The sequence below is a fragment of the Botryllus schlosseri genome, chromosome 8 (assembly GCF_051294905.1).
Source record: "Botryllus schlosseri isolate E-star chromosome 8, Bs_hap1, whole genome shotgun sequence".
Lineage (NCBI taxonomy): Eukaryota > Metazoa > Chordata > Ascidiacea > Stolidobranchia > Styelidae > Botryllus > Botryllus schlosseri.
Window position 1 is genome coordinate 7,998,175 of NC_137243.1, and position 22,151 is coordinate 8,020,325.

Genomic DNA, 22,151 nt, shown 5'->3' on the forward strand with positions numbered 1-22,151 from the left:
TCAGTTCCCAAGCCATATGCACAGATCAACGGCATATCTGATATTTAAATGCTCCAAGATTAATACCGCTGTTTAGGAGTACAGAACCTCAGAATACATTTGAATGATATATTCATATTTATTACCAGAAGCTTTTCGAGCTGACGCTCATCAGGCATCACCGCCAGCTACAATGCGAAACTTCAAAACTTTGGTAAACGACAATATGTATCACCAGTTATGACGTACACACTGTATAATACAAAATTAAAAATACGAGAATACGTATAGATTAATATACGTGGTAAACATGGAAAACCACGAAATGACTTTGGATTAGGAAATTTCATTTCGTATCCAGTCCACAAAGTTCCACACTCTGGTATACATCCCGGGAGTCCTCGTACCCGCGCACTCCCTGCTCCAACTCACGATTCCGTTGATGTAAAAGTTTCCATATTTTCCTCGACACACCAAGGATCCGCCGGAATCACCCCAGCAAAAGTCTCCTCCTCCATTTACGAAACCTGTGAGGAAATTTTGGTTTTTAAGTTCAGAACCGTATACAGGATCCGAATTTAGGAATTACTTGAACCAGGCAGGGTTGTAATTAGGGCTGCATTTAAAGCAAAAATAAAATTACTAATTTTTTTTTAGTCAGGACGTCATGAATATTTAATTGTGGCGTCACATTGGATTGGTATTGACAATAAAAATATAGGGTAAATATGGCTCCTTCGACGAAACGGGCTTCCGATCACTGTCATAAACAGACCAAAAATATCTTTAACCAGGACTACATCGTTATGCAGCATTTTTACTGTCGGCGGTCATCATCATCAGAACACCCATTCCGTACCAATGATCTATATCTACACGCAAAACTGTTGAACTGACGACAATTTCGAGAGTTCCATTCCAGCCACCCGAAATCGTATACGTCGACTATTTTGGGTGCAAATCGTCCGTAGGCTCATACTACATTTTTCGGATGTATTTACACAATTACGGGATAATTAGAAAACGTTTGAAAAAAAAACAATTTTATGTTTTTTTCGAAAAGACATTTGTTTAAAACACCATTTGTTTTAAATGCAACCCTATAGTTGTAATGACTCAACTCCAGTCGCGATTCTTTGGTGACTCGACTTATACTATAGTCATTGTGGATGACTAGGACCAAGTCAGAAGTCATATGACTCAACACTCGAACTAGCATGACAGGCATTTAATTGTAATTTCGAAGAATAGTAAAGTTACCACACTATTGGTATTTCGTCTATCAGCACCGATAGTCTACTTAAAAATCCGACCAGAAACTGTCAAAAGTGAGGAAAATTATTATATTATGAATGCGAAGCACTCGATATTACCAAGCCGAGTTGTAGAAAGTGGGTTTCACAAGACTTCAACTCGAAACTGAACAATCAACACAATTACTTGGACTCGGACTAGAGTCACAATACTATGACTCGTACTCGACCCGTTGCTCACTGACTTGGACTTGGACTTGACTCGGTGGTGAATTGAAAATGTTTCGACTAGGCTCGAGTCAAAACTATAAAAGTGAGATTGACTCGTGACTCGGAAGCTTCCTGGAATCCGGTAGGTATTTCAGAACCTTGATTCGGGGGTTTTGGATCATTAGTTTCTATGAATAGGAGTAGTTTTTTAGATGTTCCTTCGTTCCTTCCTAGGGGTGGTCAAAGAAGTCATTGGTGCTCCGAATAAGTTAAAATATAAATAACGTGATTTTTCTGCTCAAGTACACGTCGAAGTAACAATTTCTAAGACATGGCAAACTACTTCAAGGAAAGGTAGAAAATAAAGATATGAAAGGTAGCCTACTCAAGTAATTGGTTTCAAAAATTAGATTTATTTAAGGTTCGCCTACTTGTAGCGGTTGAGATCTGACTTTAAAAATTACAGGCTTCATTTTCGCAACTAACACAATATGATTATTCGCATTACAATGATAATATATGGAATGTATTCCGTTACCGTGGTGCAGGTTCATTTCTGCCCAGTTGGCATGACGAATTTACTCATGAAGGTATAATTACAACATGCGCCAAAACTACTATATACTTTACAAGATCCAAAGTCTAAAGAGTAGGTAATTTTGACTAACTGTGAAGTGGAAATAGTCCCCGAAAACAACCGATTCAGTATAGTCATAGGCAAAACCTACTTGAGTATTTCGAAAGAGTAGAGGTACTGCGTCACTGACCACCCCTGTTAGGCTAATTGCGAATGAACATCATCTCATGATGCTACACGAAAGCAGACAGACAGAAATAGATGGAGAATTCATTTTCCCATCACACCACTTCGTCACAAAGCCTTGATATAGCTGATTTAGAAATAGTCGACATTAGTGGATTATATTCGAAAAGCATAAGGGATTGAAATATAAAAACAGATTAAAGCCATATCAATCCCGGGATACAGCCATACAGCATAATAGGTCCTATATAAGGCTCGGAATATTAGTGCACTTTAGCCATCCATAGATCTGTTCAATAACTATTGCTATTCATTAATGAATTGAAAATCACTCGTGTATATAAATAGATATGCTTCTTACCGGCGCAAAGAACATTTTCCATCACAGTTCCTTTCATTTCCTCCCACTTTCCGCAGATTGTACTGTCCAGAATGGGAACCTTGGCGTAATTCAGCACCGTGGCGATTGCCACATTTTTAGGGCTAAGCGAACCCCAGCCTGCGACGTAGCAAAAGTCTCCCGCCTGGGCATCCTAATCATGCGAAACATTAACATTAACGGCATGAGTGTCATCAAGATAATAATCTGCTTTGATGCTACCTGTGTTGGAAGGCACGCCGGCGAAACAGAGTGGCTGAATATCGCATCGCGACTTAGTTTAGCGAGGGTTATATCGTTGTAAGGAAATACGGCGAAGAAAGGCGACCCGATCTGGTTGACCCAACGAGCTGCGAATCTTTGGAATCTGTAAGCGGAACAATTTTTATCAGACGCCAAGTATTTAGGCTTACCATACGTCCCGTTTTAGGCGGGACAGTCCCGCTTTTTAACGTCTTGTCCCGGCGTCCCGACCAGTCAGTCAAACGTCCCGCTTTTTAAGGCCGGCGGGTATTTCGGAGTGAAAAACAGTGATTTGAGCTCTGAGCGGAAAGATGGCCTTTTTTTATTTTTAGTCAACCACCTAGCAATGCGGAGAGAAAAACGGTATTTTGAGCTCTGAGCGGAGAGAAGACCTTTTTTTTTTTTTAGTCAACCGATCAGAAAGTGGGATAAATTCACCTGTTTTGAGAATTCTTCTCCGGTTTTGCAAGCCTAGGATTTCTGAAGAAGTGTCCCCTTTTATAGATTTCCAAAATATGGTAAGCCTACAAGTATAACTCCGACCAATATATATTACACTTAGGCAGAGGTGGCCAGCAACGGAGCATTTTTACCTTTTTGAAGTACCGAAGTAGGTTTTGGATACGTTCACTTCTTATTCAAGTTGTTATGTGTTTCTGACTACTTCCACACTTACAATTTTCAGACAAAACTATTTTCCTTTTAGATTTTGCAAAGTAGAGAGTGGTTAGGGAAATGGTATTGCGTTTTTTAAAATGAATTTGTCGCAATGACTTGGCGAAATAGCGCACGTGTCACGGTATAGCCGAATAGATATTAGCAAATTGCACCAATTTGTAGTGTCATGCATTAGTCAATATGTTAGTCGCAAAAATGAGGATAAATTATAACCAAATCGGCCTAACATCTGACCAGTGACATATGGAACTCTCATATATCCCTGCGTCAGACACTTAGATATTGAAGGAACACTGCCGAAATTTACCCTCCGTGCACATGTATCGCCGAAACATTGAACTTTTGTTCACCCGGCGACGGTGCGTTGCTTCTATATCTACCGGCGATGATAGTATATCTGTTGAGTGGCGTTCGTAAACTCATCATACCCAGCCCCGAGTCGTATTGAGAAATGAAGCAATGAGTAGCTGTTAAGACAAACCTGAAGCAAAATTGGATCGCTATATAATGGTTAAACATATCTAATGAATATATTCTGGTACAGTGCCCAGTGCTCTTTAACTAGTGTGCCTGTACATGCACAATATGCACAATTGCATATGCACACTGCACACTGCAGCGTATAGGGCATTAGGGTGTACCAGTACGAAACGCAGGGATATCTAGATATCTAGATATCACTGACGAAACGGTATACAAGGGTGCGTGGAAAACTTTTCACACTAGAGCAGTGGTTTATATCCTACGGGTGACGGTAACGAAGGTGCTGACCTCTCGCCATAGCTCGCTTGAGTCCATAACAATGACCACCCCAAATAACGTTGAAGATCACAGCTGTAGCCTACATATAAAGATGAATAAACAATAAGATAACTTCGGCGGTAAATGTGTAGGCTAAATATCATGGAATGAGTTACACACGTCCGGCTTCAGTGTAAACTGTAAAGTTATGATCTGTTTTACAATCCAATCCAATCCAAATGAAATCTTTTGTGACAGAGGAATTATTGAAGTATATGCATATCACAATAAAATAAATATGGTAATTGTTGAACATGAGGCTGCAAGAAAACGGCTATATACCTACAGCAAGACGACTTTGGTAACACAGTGAATGAATGTTTAAATATCGGTGTAACTATCCATCTTACCTTTCGTTTATCAAAGTTCCACCGCAGGTTACTTGCGGTTTTGCAATCATCACCAGCCACGGAAAGTTACCCTTCGCCGCCACGTTCCCATTCACAATCTTTTCAGAGACAGCGGCACCGGTAGGAAACGGTACGCTTTGAATTCCGCACTGAATCTTTGAAGTCGGAATCGCGGGCTGTTGTCGTCGACGAAAACGAATTTTCGAAGTAAAACCTTTTCCTTTCGAAGGGAGAGTCGATGTGGATAGAAACGTAACTTTTACGATGCCGCTGTGAGTTATTACACGCTTCGGAGGTAACTTGCCGCCGCAAAACATTTTTCGTTCTTCGCCGTAAGAGATTTCAACCCGTTTCGTGCAATCAACATCCCTGATGAGATCGAAACTGACAAATTCAACCTCAATGCTATAACCAGGCGGTGAACGTATGGTCCATACGCATCTTTCTTTTTCAGGAGTGTCTGAATAGCTTATTACATAACCGTCTTGCTCGACGACTCCACCGCACAACACATTCAGTACTTCAGCTCCTATTCTAAACCCCTTCCCGGACACAGAACTATCACTAGTGAATTGCAGTAGAAAAGATTGATCTGTTATCATGGATAAGTGCGAGACTGTTCCGGAAAAATCTCGCCCTTTCGTGTCGTTAGCTCCGGATTTAGAATCGATTTCTTTGATATTTAAAACGTCTACCGGATCTTCCAAGCTTAGTTCTTCTATCGTGAGCTTCAGACGTCCGCCTGAAATAGATTGAGTAGCATTAAAACAGTGTAATGTAGAATCGATCGTGTAAAACAAAAATATCTATAATTGTAATGTATATCCCGAGCAAGATTTCTAGATTCGTTCAAAGGGCTGTAAATAGAAAAGTGCTATTGGGATTGGACTTTTTCGCTAAATCGAAACTTACCATTTCGCTTTGCTTCTTGAGGCATCGTAACCAGCCACCTGCACAATGCGTTTGGTCCGTATGATTTGGGATATCCTGGCGATTGTAAAGTAGCAGGAGCTTCGATTGTCACTGTCGATTCGCTGCATGCCTCCTCGCGTTTCATTGAACGTATATCCTGTTACATTTAGGCATGGTATCAATCAATGTATTCAGATTAGTTGCGTTGAGACACAACTGCCCATGATACCAATTGTCAAATTATAGTCGCTGATGCTGCTATCAGGTATATATAAGAGCATATTGAAGTTGCGTTTTTCAATGTCAGCTCAGAATTAACTGAATTTATGGTATATACTAGGGATGGTGTGAACGTGAGGTTCACGTTCGCGTTCTGTGTGTGAACCTCGGAAATTTAGAGGTTCACGTTCACAAACGAACCTTGGTAGGTTCTGCACTGTGAACCTTTTTCATATATTACAATTTTTCACGTCATTATAACATCTTTGGTTGAAATTGATTGCATTGAAACTGTGGTCCGCTATATGCCTGGCGCTGGCAGCATAAAAAATCAACACTAAACGAGTATTCACCTTGACAATCTCAAATATTTTACTTGAGCTTTGTTACAAAAGTTAAGTCGAATATTTAGTGACTTTTTGCTGTGAGCTTGAATCGCAATCACAAAGCATCGTGAGCGAAATACACTACATATGTAGGTAGTCAGCGAAGGATGGCTATTCAACCAATCAAACAAATTGATATCGTAGTCTGATGTAAAAAATGTAGCTGGCGAACGGGGTCAATCTTGACTTCATTTGTATATTGTATCATAAAACCAAATCCGTGAGATTAGGGTGTTGGCTACAGCTGTATAACTTGTAAATGGGGTAATATCGGTAGCAAGTAAAGAATCCCATTTTACACTCTGCTTAATATCAACGTAGCAGACGTTATCCGGCCTGGCCTATACCGTTAAGGCGTAAGCTTATAATGTTCCCTTGCAAGTCCTCGTCGAAATTGTTAGCAAAGCGACGGAAGATATTGATTTTATGGGATTACTATATCATTTGATTGCTCAGTAGATACATTTGGCGTCGTTTAAAACGTCAATATGTACTTCAGCATTGTGGCATTATGTGGTCCGAGTCGTCGCTAGCTATCGTGTACATTAATATAGGCCATCACTTCACTGAAATGTAGGGTTAGAATTAGCAATATGACGTCACGTGAGGTCATGAGGTTCACGTTCGCGTTCACACAGAACCTTTCAAAAAGGTTCGCGTTCACACGAACCTGAACCTTTCAGAGGTTCACACCATCCCTAGTATATACACAAAATATGAGATTCCAAAAGTATACTCGAGCAACTATACAGCTAGAAAAAGTAACTTGGGACCAATGTTCCCTCTAAGCTGCGCACGTGCGCAAATGCGCAGTGCTGAAACGGTCTCTGCGCACAGAAAATCTAAGCTGCGCACAGAAAATCCGAAGTGATGTTTTTTTAATCGTTGCGCACTGTTGTCCAAGGGGCTGCGCAGGCCCGCAGACTCGTGAAAAAATAGAGGGAACATTGCCAGGGGCAAATAGTGTTATCGCTGAAGTCTGAAACGAAGGTACAAGTGCGGCCCGCAAGGGTAAATATTGCACTCCGTGAATAAATGAGAATTTGCAATCACGGGCACCTCACGAAATAGATTTTTTCTTTAAGTATGGTCTCGTACGCGTGAGCGATACTGATATCATTTCAATAGCGCATTATTTTCTGGGAATGGCAAAATAACATTGTTTACCAAAGTTGGGCTAGCTTGAAGTAACTCTGCGAGAAACTAACGAATAGTCTTCTCCGCGTGGCATAAACCCTGCGTAAGATTTACTCAGGACCGGAATCCTCCAATTTGAGGGACCACGCTCGAAGGGAACCCAAAATTATTTCGTGAATTAACATAAATCATGGTGTATTTCTTTTAACTTTTCAAAAAAATTTTCGTGCCATGCGCCATTTATTTTTGTCAAATATCTTGATTATTGCGTACCCTTTCCCCAATAAAAAATACGCATCATTTATAGAAATGGGAACTTGGGCGTCGGCCATTACCGCGCCACGACGCACCAAGACATGTGAAGTTATAGACTATGTAACATACGACTCGGAGATATGCGCCAGAACGATCAGCAGCGAGAGTACCTTGGCCGAAAAGGACTGCCCTTGTGTTAACCGAAAACTTCGATTTATATATAATTATACATATATGTTTAATTGTCCATAGGCGCCTAACGGCTGGCGCTAAATGCTCCTGTCCTCGCGATCCGAGTCCCACAACAAAACAAATGCCATATCGAGGGAGCATTATTTGCCAGTAAAGAAATACCAATTTGAAATCGTGTACGTCATTATAGTTTAGTAGGTTTGGGCGATTTCAATATCTTTTGACATAGCAGAAAGGAGGTCGCGAAATAGCATCATGTAACGAAGTCATTATACCCAAATTGATAGAAATATATATGCAATTCCCGATCATATTGACCGATTAAATCTTGAATGATATAAATCTTTCGCGCTTCGCGCGTTTAGACGAAGTAACCATATGAACGGGCACCCAATGTCGATGTTAAGTACCGGCAAAAGGCGCATGGGGCTAGGGGGGTCTGGGGGGCCAAGCCCCCCAGAAGTTCGTTTTATCAGCCTATAGGGGCCTGGTTGCGCACTGTTGTCAAAGGGCCTGCGCAGTAAGTTGCCGTGTTTGCGCAGAGTCGTGAAAAATTAGAGGGAATATAGCTTGGGACACCACGACCCAGATTTATCACTTGCTGATCGTGCGACAACTTTTAACATGGAACGATGCATATGTGAAAAAGAACTAATTTTCCTCCCTAAAACTGTTTAAGAATAGTGTACAAAATTAAAGCTGATGCAGAAAGTACAGGGCAAGTATAAAAATCTTACATCTGAGTAGGCCTACTTGAAAAACAGAAGTATATATATTTACTTCGTTAGGCCTATACTGACCGTGACCCCCATACCCTGAATGCCAAAGAGCAAAACGCATTTTTAACACATATAAAATCGCATATTTTAACATATATAATTAGAATTGTTCTACCTTGGTATAGTCGCTGCCTGCAATAATAATGATATGTCATGAAATCACTGATTGTCAGTGCCAAAACTTATAGCTTGTCAATGAATATACGCTATAATACATTTCTTTGTTGTAATAATTCTGGTTTGTCCATTGTACATGATCGGTAAGATCCATACATGAGTAGGCTACGGTACGGAATACTCACGGTGTTTATTCCGTGACATATTTGAGCATCTCAGTACGAAATTTCGGTACGCACCTGATCAGGTCTGCTTTGCATAAACGCCCTGGCGGCGTAAACGATGAAGCCTCTGTCATTTCGAAATCCCGGGGTAAATCCGTTTCTATGCACCATAGTATGAAAAGGCCTCACGTTCCGCACGCCCACGTAAAGTTTTACCGATGCAACCTTACGGAGAAACGTAACGAATTAATTCGGGAGGCTTGAATGGATGTTTTGCGTCTACTTACTGCTGGTTCACTCATCGCGTATAGATGGAAAAGGTACTTCCATCCCTTCTCTTGACACGGCTCTAAACTTATGGCGAAGGCCATTCGAATCCCACCAATAGACGGTATGACGGTCATTGAACAGAAAAACAAGACCTTGTTGAATCTGAAAAATACGTGAATCCTCCGAGTGGTCTTCTGAACTCTAAATTGCCTTAATAGGAGATCTCACTTTTCGGAGCGCTGACTGCGAAATGAGAAAGCCGTTATTTCACCTTGTTTGACAGCTCCGTCCATCCTCCATATCCGTGCTGAGTCAAAGGATTGTGAGTTGTCAATGAACTTCCGAATGAATCTAAATACAGGCCATCAGTTTATTAATAGTGTGTCGATAGATTAGAATAAATCCTAACGCATGTAAAATAACAAGAGGTGCTGGTCAGCAACGAAGTTTTACATTTTTTTGAAGAACTCAAGTACATTTTGCCTATTTGATTACTTACTCAAGTGGTTTTTATATACTACTCCAACTCCTACTCCTACTTGAACAATTTTTCGCAAAAGTCAAAAGTAGGCAGTAGTTTGGGGATAAGTTTACATCCCTGTTGCGAATGAAATCGTCATAAGAACCGCGTGAAATGGCCGCTGTATACCGGTAACTGAATACTATTTTCGAAGATTCTGCATACGTCTAGTGTCATTTGTGATTCTGCGTTGTAGTCACGGATACACGATTACACATGTTGCAATTACGAAAGTAGTCATCCCCATTACATAACAAATACATGCCGAACAAAATATTTATTTTTTTGAACCTGCTTACCTGAGTATACTTGGCCATTTCAGTCCACTTGCAGTAGGTTTGATATCTCTATGAAATCTCTACCTCGACTTGTAATCGAATAGAAATTGATGTCGTTACTTCTAGTTCTACTTGCGTTCTAACGCCATGGCGAGTAGTGTTGGGATCATGTCGCTACCTTCGAGTCACAAGTCAACTCGAGTCATTGCACATTTTGACTCGAGTCAATTCACTATAGTCAAGTCAAATTGAATTTTCAAAGTACGATGCATATTTCATAGTCGTTGCATTTTGCTAGCTGTTTGAAATACAGATTGAGTCTCCATAATTTTGAATCGAGTCGAATATGGAGTTGAATATACCCCCAAAAAGACGTTGTATCGCTCGCGCATACGTAGAACTGCTAAACTACGCAAGTAACGGTATATCTCCAGTCTGTAATTATCAGTCAAAATACAAGACCTCAGAAAGATGAAAAAATTGATATGATATGATACAATAAACTACCCACCTACAAATCCATGATATACAATTTCAGCCTGCTCCAATTGTTGATGAGTAGGCTAGCCTATAATGTATACGAATAAATGATATTCGTTCGATTTAATTTTAAATCACACAAGAGGGCCGGTTAAAAGCAGTTTATATAAGAGAGATATATATTGATATTATATTACTTTACTATAGTTTACGACAGCGTAAGCTGTAATCTTCGATCACTGCGTTTGCGGTCAATTTATTTGTGATATAACGATGGAGGTTCGATAAAACGCACACTCATCGAGTGATTTAGTTGATCCCTTGATGACTTGAAATTGACTCGTAAATTTTGCTTCGAGTCACCAGTCAATCCGCATTTCTAAAACGTCGAGTCAAGTCAAGTCATTTTTGCAAAGTGACTCGAGTCAAGTGAAGTAAAGTCATACGAAAAAGATGACCGGCGTTGTTTTTGTTTGTTTGTTTGTTTTGAAGTATTCAAGGCGTTTTTCGACTACTATGGCCAATTGGCCATTTACACCAAGACAATTTTCTTCATTTTTATTCCGTACCTACCGACTTGTAGCACGGCCCACTTCCAGGCTTTTACAAGACACCGCTTACACCAGACCTGAGCAAAGTGCGGCCCGCGACGCGATTTCGAGTGGCCCGCGAAAAGCTATCGAGAATTCCTAACATAAAACATACTTTTGAATGTTAATCCGCGAACTAAAATCAAAAGCTTTGAACCCGTCATTTGTTCACTATTAGGCCTGTTTATTTATTTGACGCAACTACGTGACTTACGTACGTAATACGAGTAATAGAGATTCAAAGTAAAATTTGCCGTGACAATTGAAGTCACAAAAAGTCAGTTTTTTCCATATAGTTTCGTTCAAACCTTTTTTTGTAGCCAGTGTCCCATTTACAGACCCCGTGCTTCAAATTGCTACATGATACGTTTCCAAATCTCTGATTCGTAAAACAAGTCAATCAGTGCTCGTGATGACACGATGAACGAGCGGGTATATTAAAAAAATGAAAGGTGCGGCCGACGACCGAAATTCCAAGAAGATTCGGAGCACTAAGTATTTGTTAACGGGAGTCAGGGGTGGGGCTGTACTTTTAGTTTGTTGCGGGCAGGTCGCCGTGGAGAATAATTTAAGTTGGTATTATAGCAAAAAAACACGAAGACAGACACTCGGCTAAGGGAGGGCAAATTTCGGCAGCACTGCTAGGTTCCATTAACAACAAAAGGCTCTTTCACCAAGGTATATACACTGACCGGGAGGCAGCGCTTAAGACAAGCTTTGTAGTATCCTAAATAAAAAGAGTTTAAAATGAATAAAGTCTACCAATGTTTTGAATTATGCCTGCGAATAAATAGTATTTTTGTTAATAAACCGCCACTTTCTCATTGCCTAACATCAATACATCCACTGAGCACTATGTATTAACAATGTAATTCACTACTTTCAATTTAGAAATACAATCATTACGCCGCAGAATATAGTTATAATGTTTGACTTGACCCGCCAATGTACGCTCTGCTTTCAATCGGCCGCGGCGAAAAACGATTTACCCACCCCTGGCTTACACGGATGAGATGACCAGGGTTGTATATTCACACCCGTATATCAGGGGTGGTAAGCGGGTGGAAAACACACTCTTTTCGATAAGAATGCGCTCTCACTTGTAAAACGGCACACCGCTCCGTTCTGTCTTTAAAACGTTTATTGTGACCATTCCGTCGTCGCCCAATTTATCAGGCATCGCCGTCGAATAGTCGCAGCAGTAGGCGAATTTCCTTAATGGACACGGCCTCGTAAAGTCAACTGCAGGGCAGCTTTCGACATCAATTCCCCATTCGGGCGGACCCAATACGGCGTTGTGACGGCGGCAGATTTCGACGTTGCCGCGTCCAATCTGGAACAGAGTCGTCGATAACGAAGGTACCTACTAGGTACCTTCTACCTACTAGGTACATCACAAGTGTCAGATAGGATCATTCATCCTCACCTGTATCCAATCATTGAATTGATCTCCAATCGGCGCCCACTGATCACCCTGTTTCGCGCCATAAAAGGGCCTCGAATTCGATCTTAAATTGAAAGTATAACATTAATGCACATTACACACGCACCGGTGTAACCATATGCAGGCAGAATTGGAGAACTAAAAACTTTTGAACTTTTCCACGCATTTTTTCAAATTAGACTAGAATTAGAATTAGAACACCGTGTTTTGCAAAGTAGAATTAGAATATAATTGTAATTATAGGTTCACATTTTCCAAATTAGATTAAAATTAGAATTATTGAATTCGCGAAAACTTGAAACCTTTTCATCGCTCGCAGGCCGCCCCAGTCAAATGATGCAAAAATGCAGGGTTGTAACCAAGTAACAAAGCTCCGAGTCACAAGTCAATCTCACTTTTATAGTTTTGACTCGAGTCAAGTCGGGTCATTTTCAATTCACCACCGATTCAAGTCCGAGTCCTAGTCAGCGAGCAGAGGGTTGAGTCCAAGTCATAATATTATAACTCGAGTCCGAGTCCAAGTAATTGTGTTGACTTCTAGATTTCCATTTAAAGTCTTGTTAGACCCACTTTTTATAACTCTGTTTGGTGATATCGAATAGTTCGCTTTTATAATATACCAATTTTCCTCGCTTTTAGCAGCTTCTGGTCGCATTTTAAAGTACCGGTATCAATAGACGAAATCCCAATATTTTAGTTACTTTACTATTCTTCGAAATTACGATGCAATGTCGGTCTTGGCCGTCTGAGTCTCGAGTCATATGACTTGGTTCGAGTCATGCGCAATGACTCGAGTCCAAATCGAGTCGATACACAGACCGACTCGAGTCGAGTCGAGTCATTTCGGTATTCTGAGAAAATGACTTGAGTCAAGTCGAGTCATCAGAAAATTGTGACTCGAGTCGGACTCGAGTCGAGTTATGACTCGAGTCATTACACCCCTGCAAAAATGTTACCCTCAAATTCAGGCCTTTGTTTTTCACTGGAATCATTCATTATGAAGCCTTAACATAATATAAAATCTTACGGAAGGTATAGGGACTCTATTCTTGCAACATATGAATACGACAGTGATATAAGCACGATCATAGTGCGATTGCATATACAATACATGTATAAACCCGTTAAAGCAGTTGCCTGCTAGTCACGACGATATGAATTGACATATTTCTATATTCCCCCGTTATGTTAGTCGTGACGTGGCGTTGGCCCTGCGTGTGTGTTGTGAGGAAGATAAAAGTTTACCTCTAAACTTAGACACCGTAATGTGCCGCTAGATAGTCCCAATGTGACGTATCTACAATGTACATTGTACATGGTCAACATGTTCCTGTCTTGAGGAATTATTAACGTGAAAGTTGATATTATTAAAAATCTCAACTTCTCCTATAAATGTGATATATAATACAAATATTTTTCGTTTATACAGAACTGCTTCGCGGGCCGGATTTATTCATGTGGCGGACTGGATGCGGTACGAGGGTCGTGTGTTTGACACACCTGGTGTAGATCATACTCATATATTTTCCTCCGTGTCTGAAGATAACAGACTGCGTGACTGGCATGAAAACGAATTGATGAAAACTTACAGGCAAATTTCGTTTGCTCTGCATAAACCTTTCCCGTTTTGAAAGCACGTTGCGTTTGCCGAGGTCCACGAAAAGGAGTCGCTTGCCTGATTAGGACGTATTTCACGAAGCTGATATCTCGGCTCTATTATCTCATAAAACAAAGCAAACCCTCTGCCCGTACTTCCCCTGGAATAAAGTAGAATTATATATGCGGAGTGCTGAAACTATTCCGTCGGAGGTATGGTCAGTTTAGAAAAGTGGATATGCTTTTGACTACTTTCTCTTCTATGCTTAACGGGTACTAAAGAAAAACTATACATACTTTTGTACACTTTGAATTTTGTGAAGTATAAAGTGGTTTTTGAATTTCCTTATACTTGAGTAGGCTACTTGCAAAGCCTCAAATTTTCTACTTATACTTCAAGTATTTTGGCATGCTCTGGAAATCACTATACATCTATTTTTCAATACAACATCCATTGTAGTAAAATATTTATTCAACTCGAAGACTTTTCGGGTGCCTCTTTTCAAGAGTTAACGGCACACTGAAGGGATTTAAACAGAATGAAAAGCAAAACCAGAAAGGCGAAGTATGACGCAACAATCAGAAATTACATACCATGAAGTCCGCAATGTAACAATGGCAACAATAACAAACTTGAAGTGTACGGTACGGTACTAGTAATGGTTGCCAGTAAACTCGCCCCAAAGTAAATTCGGCCCAGGTAAATTCGGCCCACCGAGAATATTGTATTAAAATGTATTACCAACCGTTAACATGAATTAATTACATAATTATACTATTATTAAGTGATTTGGATGTCAGGGTATGCGTAGATCGCGTAATCACGGGAGATAGCGCGGATATTCACGGGGACCGAATTTACCGACGGCCGAATTCACCGGTCAATTCACTGGTTACTCGGTCAATTCTGCCCTCGGAGAATTTTTAATAAAAATGTATTACCAACTATTAATGGGAATTAATTTCATAATTATATTATTATCAAGTGATTTGGAGAACAGGGTATGCGTATAAATATATATATAATGCCGATGTTTACGGGGCCGAATTTACCGACAGCCGAATTCAATCGGTATATTCGGCCCTCGAAGAACATTGTGTGAAATTGTATTACGAACTAATAATGTGTATTATATTACACAATTATAATATTATCAAGTGATTTGGAGGTTAGGGGTTAGGTTTAGGGTTAGGATTAGCGTTAGGGTTAGGATTAGGGTTAGGTTAGGGTTAGGATTAGGGCTAGGTTAGGTTAGGATTAGGGCTAGGTTAGGATTAGGGCTAGGTTAGGATTAGGGTTAGGGTTAGGTTAGGTTAGGATTAGGATTAGATTAGGGTTAGGTTAGGATTAGGGTTAGGGTTCAGGTTAGATAATGGTATTGTAACTGTTGTTGTTACTCTGGCCCTGGCCGAATTTACCGAGGGCCGAATTCACCGAGGACCGAATTCACCGACGGCCGAAGTGACCGAGGGCCGAGTTTACTGGCAACCACCAGTAACATAGCAATTTGAAACTAAACAATAACAAAACACGAATTAGAACGCACTAGTGGGAAATTTGTAAGCTATACAGAAAATCTTTTTGTCTACAGAAAATAGGCTTGGTCAATTGGATGATTGTTGATTCTAGGGCTTTCAAATGAAACAAGGATCTGCCTCGCGCAATGACAGTAAACATTTGGTCATAATAGTTTTGAGCACAAGAAGGGTTCTCACTTAAATGTTGGCCAATTGCCGAAGCGCTTGCTTGGTAATCGTCGTAACAGTCGGTTTTGGCGGCTAATTTGCATATTTTACTACAATGGATGTTGTATTGAAAGCTATCTTCAAGTTTTGTACCACGAACCAACTGTTTATACATCTAGAAGTTTACGGTGTCTCGGTTAGTACTTTGGCCGCCTCTGCTTCAGCGATAGCTTGTCCTTGTATTTTTATACCCACCATCTCCCGAAGAATGTGAGATTGATTTCGTTCGTGACGGTGTAAAATGCGGGTGGCCTGGTCTTTCCGCAAAAGTTTCCGTACCCGTGAATTTCGAGTTGATCGTAACGGCAAGCGGCGTTAAAGTTAAAACCAGATGTGTGTCTACCTTGAAAGGGCCTGAACTTGAAATGATCGTGTTGAAAGCCCAAATATAATAGAGAAAATCAAGAATCGTTTCATTGTTGCAGTGGTTCTCAAAATGAGCGATTTGGCGAGACTAAAGGGGGATCTCGGGAGGTGACAAAATTTGGACTTTTATTTCAGCATTTTGCGAAGCTTAATTTTCGATCTATGGAAATTTGCGCTGATGCGATCGACTCGATTGCATTTTCATCTGGCGGAATTTGGTCTTCATAGCGAGTTTTCAGCTATCCGCAGGGTTGCCACACGGTCCTTATTCATGAAATTTGTCTTTATTATGAAAGATCAGGTCTTAGAAAACTCGCCTGTCCTTATTTTTAAGAAATGTCCTTGTTGTCGACTTGCGTCCTTATTTTGTCTTATTTTCAACAACTACAGAACTTCGATCGCTTTCCTCTGGTATCCGTGTTGCAAAATATTCTAAAATTATGCTTCTGCGCCGTGATATTATGACATAAATGAAAAAAGCTCCCGTGGTGTACATAACACATGATTTGACTTCCAAGTGGCGAGATAACTAGGGCGGCAGTGAGTGGTATAGCAGTTTCGGCTCTACCAAGCTTCGCAGTCGACGCAGCGGACGTCATTTTAGCAGTAAACAGCACTACCCGGTTTCTGCTAGTTAGCCTACAGCAGAATAAGCTGTGGGGAAGGCCGCATCTATTGTGTAGTGAAAAAGGGAGCAGTGCAGTCGAAACTTGGCTTAAAAAGTAATAAAGCTATAAGTGTCAGATAAATTTATCTAAATTAATTTGCACATGTAGTTTTAGCAACTAATAAGGCTAAATCTGATTAGTTAAATGAGCAAGCGTAAAAACGTTATTCGTGATGATTATGAGAGAGAATTCAAAAGTATCAAACGAAGCTTGAAGGGCGAGTGTTTCGCACATTGCAATATCTGCAATTGTGACATTAACCTGGATGCCATAGAAAATACCGCTATTTCAACTCACACAGAGTAGGCCTATGTAGAAAAACGCTTTTTAGTGCTGATGTAATTTTTCGACTGTCCTTATTTTCGGGTCCAAGTCGATGGCAACCCTGTAGAACAGGGGTGTCAAACTCAAATAGCGTCGCGGGCCGGATTCAATGCTTCAAATCGATCGCGGGCCGGACTGGTCAGAGTACAAAATACTACCTCGAGCCCATGCTTTTCACTTCAATACTTTACTATCAAGCATGTATGGATAATACACGGCTCATTGGGGTTTTATTCTAGCAAGCCACAACACTTTTATTCGCGAGCAATCGAATTGACAAAAATACGATGATTGGCCGGTTGAATTCAGTCAAGTACCGTTAGAACAGTGGCGCTAACGACGACATAAGTTGGGATATTTCAATGCTCCCTTTGATGTATTCGTAATTTTGCGTTAGCCCAGCGTATGCCCCGTGAGGAATACAAAATATCAACTGTAAACGCGAACGTTGGATTATAATTTAATTAATCGCAAATCGAGTTTCTCTTCAGCCGGGTAGGCTACTTTTATCGGATGAAAAGTGTCACACCAGTGCAATCATAGATCTTTAATCATATATTTCTGTAACTAATACATCTTCTATACTGCATATAACGGTTCCGTATAGGTGTTTTCGCTTCTGTGAAAAACTACTTTTTGGTCCACTTTTCCATTAAACTCTGAACTCAGTGAGCACTTTTGCCTTCGCGAATTAGAGTGAGTGAAACCACAACGTCATAGTCGGGTCGTTATAATGTGGCATATGAACATGCTCGACATTTGCTGTCTTGAGGGATTATTTAATGGAAGTATTTCCTGCGACAAATATCCACATTTGTTACAAATGTGCTCGATAATATAAGAATTTTTAAATCTACTGAGAATCACTTCGCAGGTCGGATGAAATCGTCTGGCGGGCCGGATGCGGCCCGCGGGCCGTATGTTTGACACCCTGCTGTATAACATATAGGTTATACCTCGGCCGAGGCTCGTCTGCTGATACATTTTCTCGTAGAAATGATTGAAGTGTACCCAAAATCTATTTCATTACTCCGGAATAGTATATTCACTTCGACCTCTGGCTTTCAGGGGGCGGTAAGATATACCGAGAGGGATAAGGGTGAGATGGGACAAAAAGTTTGAGAACCACTGCACTATATAGCATACCTGCAATGAATTTGGACTTCTCCTCGGTCCAGAAAGATCGATTGACTTCAACACAATTTTCACAACGCTCCCGACCGGCCCGATGATTTTCCACTCGCACCTGACATTGCCAATCGTCCTCAAACCGTATTTGCTCGGAAAATTCGGCGTTGATATTATCCCGGATTTGCTGGTAAGCGTTTCCGGAATGCTACCGCAACTGCTTTGCGTTATCCGTTCGGTATGAGTGAACATGCGTGGATTTTCCGAATCGCGAAGACCGTGCATCACAAATGCCGTCGGGAACATTGCGTTTTCTGTCAGCGCTATTCTGTCGTGTGAATTACTTTTGTCGAAATTGCCAACGACAAGTCTTTGGAAGTCTGCTGAGTTCTCAATCGAGAATCTTCCGTACACGTAGAAATTGAAGCTCCAAATTCCATCGCACCACGATTTGGACACTTTGTGCAACGTTGTTATCAGGCCGCCGGATTCGGTGAAGTTACGGTAGCAGAAGTAAACCGGATCGGGAAATCTGCCTTTAACGTATCCCGACATGAGTGTAATCATTGATAGATCCCCGTTTAACCGCCCACCCTTTCTCCACGGTGCTTGGTCTGTTTCCCAACTATTTTCCTTGATATGTTTATGCAAAGAGAAACGATAATACGCTATTTCGTTGAATGTTCTGCTGAATATGTACACCGGCTTAGGACGCGGACTCGCATTGCCAACTTCCACGCTGTTGTCGCAGCAGAAATATCCTTTGGATTTGTTGCAAAACTGTTGCTTCTTACGCGGTTGGTTTTCTTTGTTGTAACGCAGTTGACATTCCCTCGGTTGCCAGAACGGTGGACCTTCAACGTCAGTCAGTTTCGTGCAGCGACGCTCTACTCTGGGGCCTAGATACATCCATTCGTTGTACTGGTCGCCGATCGGAATCCACGTATCTTTCACCGGAGACTGTATGCCAGAGCGGATCACCGAATTTTGTTGGCATAGGTCTTTTTTACGGCACAACCGCGACCCCTCATTGTCGCAGATTTTGCTGGCGGCGTCCCAGGAGATTCCCGTGTACGAGGCTGAACAATTAGAAACCTTGATTACGGAGTATACTCAAAGAAGCGAATGGAAAGAACTAGACAGAACGTCTAAAATAGAAAAGACAGCTGAATGAATATTAACGTCGAACAACTGAAATCGGGCGCTTGGTCAAAATGACATTTTAGAAAAACGTAACTATAGTCGTTTCGGCATAATCCTATCTGATTATTACATCACACTGTGTCTTGTTAGGGTTGCATTTATAACAAAAATCAATTTAAAACAAACGTGTTTAAAACAAGGCCTTAATTTATAACATGTTTTTTATTGTTTTTGTTATTTGTTTTTCAATCCACGACGTCACGAATATTCAATTGTGATGTCATACTGGATTGACATTGACAATTGAAAATATATGGTAAATATAGCTCCTTTGACAAAATATCTGTACTATTAATGTTGAACCGACTATTTTGAGGGTTCCGACCATCTCATATCGATATACGTCGGCTATTCGGGTGGTAATTTTCCGTAGGCTCATGCAACATGTTTTTAGAAAGTATTCACACAATTATGGCATAATTTTACAATTAAAAAACAACAACAGTGTTTTAAAACACCATTTGTTTTAAATGCAACCCTAATCGCATTGTACATTGTGTGTGTCATGATCGGATGAAATGATATAGTCTGACCACTATTACGATTACGATTTCACGCGGATTTGATGTAATGGCATGATTCAAATGCCAACTTTCCAAATAGTTTGATCTGTCAAGGGAAGATTTTTAATAAACCTGAAATGTTGTTTGGCACTTACAATGCGATTACGATTGCCATGCGCGGAAAATTATGAGGATCGGCAATTGGTATACTCTATCCATTATTTCGACTAGTCGTGGTTTAACTGTGATCCATTAGGTCTAGTACATTTGAATGGTGTGATCGGTGCATAATTGAGTATAAAACTATGTATTACGGCGGCACCCTACACAAGTGGGCAACCTATATCCCGTTGGCCGCAGAGTGAAAAGTTGAATATTTAATGCTTGTAGTCAATAATAAATTAACAAGAAAGAATTCCATTTCATGGCGTCGGAGGATAAGCAAGATGAAGGAATTGTTATTGGTACTTTCCTATGCATTCCAAATCCCATAATTTGAAATACCACTTTCAAACCAATCCTCCTAAATATAGTAAGGCTACCATATATTTGAGATCCGAAAAAGAGGCCAACCTAGTGTATCCAGTGTATCTAGATAGGCTACCCTTGAAAAAATGTTTCGGACAACAATGATGTTTACCATTTGGTCGTATTAACGGAAAAATGAAAAGATTTTTACGGTTACCCGACATATGAGCGATGAGCATACGACACAATGAAAAGAGACACTTTAACATGCGTGTCGCATGGGATTATGTCGCATACTCGTATGTCCACAAAGATAAAACGTTGCCTATACTCCAGGTACTCGTATCCTAATATAATATTTTACCAATAAGTTTAGGGTATTCCAACTGATGTTTTATAATTTCCAACCATATGCACATGTCTCTCTTAAAGTATATCCTTACAAAACAATCCGTTAAAAAGACAATATCAGGATATCGCCGCATATGCTTGTGCAGTGCATGGCTTATCCTCAGGAGTATATATACCTTTATGGTCAGAAGATAGGAGCTGATTCTTAGTACAGACGTGACTTCCTGGTTATCAAACGATTGTTGAGTCATGAAATATACACGGATTCGGCTTATTATCGTTGGGATCGGATGAGAATATATCGAAAATCATGGATCTATCATCAATATATCATGAGGGTGAACCCTTAACGTAGCCAGCGTATTGTTTTTTTCCTACTATACATGGAACGGCGGGGAATCACATGCCGAATTTCTCTGCGACTGATCTATTGATGATGATGCTGTCATTTGGTATGACCAAGACAAGCATGTTTTGAAGCATGGGCTCGCCATAGGAGGCCATATACAGCTGGAGTTATCTCTGGAAGACGTCGTTCTAACGAATCCGTAATTAGATGTGACATTTAACACAACAAACTGGTGCAGGAATCTTGCAATTCCTATAGTTTTATCGGGTTATTGATATTTGGAACATCAAATTTGATGGAAGTGTAGTCTAACTATAGATCCAGTATATACTTGCGTATCACGATAAATCCGAGTGTTTCTGAAGAACGATGAGGAAAACCAGACTGAAGTAATATGTGCAATGTGCATTGTGCAAATCATCGGTCACGTAATGCTAATTTCGAAGGCAACATGACGACGCCGATGGCAATGTCTCAACAACTCCAAGACTTCACTGCTAGAAAGACAGAGTATAGCGCAACCATGAATCTCAAGACAAAAACAACGTGGATGCTCCGTAGTAATATCGACTTGTCGAGATTCCAACTATATACTCTGTGACACCGAAGCGAAGCATAAATGGGCATGTGGAATTAATATTATTATGAGCGGTATATTTTTCTGTTCCTTCATTTGTACATAGATTAAAGATATTTTTGTCGGGTTTGTGGCGATGGAAAAACGACAAGTTGTAGTTGTGAGCACAGAACCTTTGGAACTCGTTCAAGGTCACCGGAAACCGGTCGATACCCACTTAGGATGTAGATTTGTTTTTTCTTATTTCTAATTCTCCCCAACACTTATATTAAATGTGTAACGGCAAGTAATGAGTCATGTTTATGCAACAGTTCTAATTATTGTAGCACAATTTCCACACCTAGGGCTATAACTAGTTCCGAAAAGCAAATGTCATTGCGTGTGCACGTTATTTGCACGACAAGACACGACCATTTGAGTTTATTATTAAAGTGGTAAATTTTAGTACAAAACTCTCATCGGCGATACGAAAC

General features: G+C 40.5%; 1 protein-coding gene across 1 annotated transcript; it reads right to left on the minus strand.

The window, feature by feature from the left end:
• Positions 1-94: 94 nt before the first annotated feature.
• On the minus strand, positions 95-19,401 carry LOC145445060 (uncharacterized). The gene is made up of 14 exons (XM_080323156.1): positions 18,246-19,401; positions 15,937-16,100; positions 13,989-14,156; positions 12,382-12,463; positions 12,056-12,288; positions 9,316-9,438; positions 9,105-9,249; positions 8,893-9,042; positions 5,569-5,725; positions 4,657-5,398; positions 3,813-3,986; positions 2,807-2,951; positions 2,567-2,738; positions 95-506 (listed from the first exon to the last, which is right to left on the minus strand). Exons 1-14 carry the CDS (start codon positions 19,134-19,136, stop codon positions 316-318), a joined length of 3,537 nt encoding a protein of 1,178 aa, XP_080179282.1. The 5' UTR covers positions 19,137-19,401; the 3' UTR covers positions 95-315.
• Positions 19,402-22,151: the final 2,750 nt, after the last annotated feature.

Excerpts from the sequence above, each read along its gene's own strand:
- LOC145445060 (XM_080323156.1), bottom strand. The coding sequence starts at position 19,136 with ATGTATCTAGGCCCCAGAGTAGAGCGTCGCTGCACGAAACTGACTGAC. Across the intron at positions 16,101-18,245 it reads GAAGTCCAAATTCATTGCAG|TTCAGGCCCTTTCAAGGTAG; the intron begins GTATGCTATATA and ends GATCATTTCAAG. Across the intron at positions 14,157-15,936 it reads CTCACATTCTTCGGGAGATG|GGGAAGTACGGGCAGAGGGT; the intron begins GTGGGTATAAAA and ends ACTTTATTCCAG.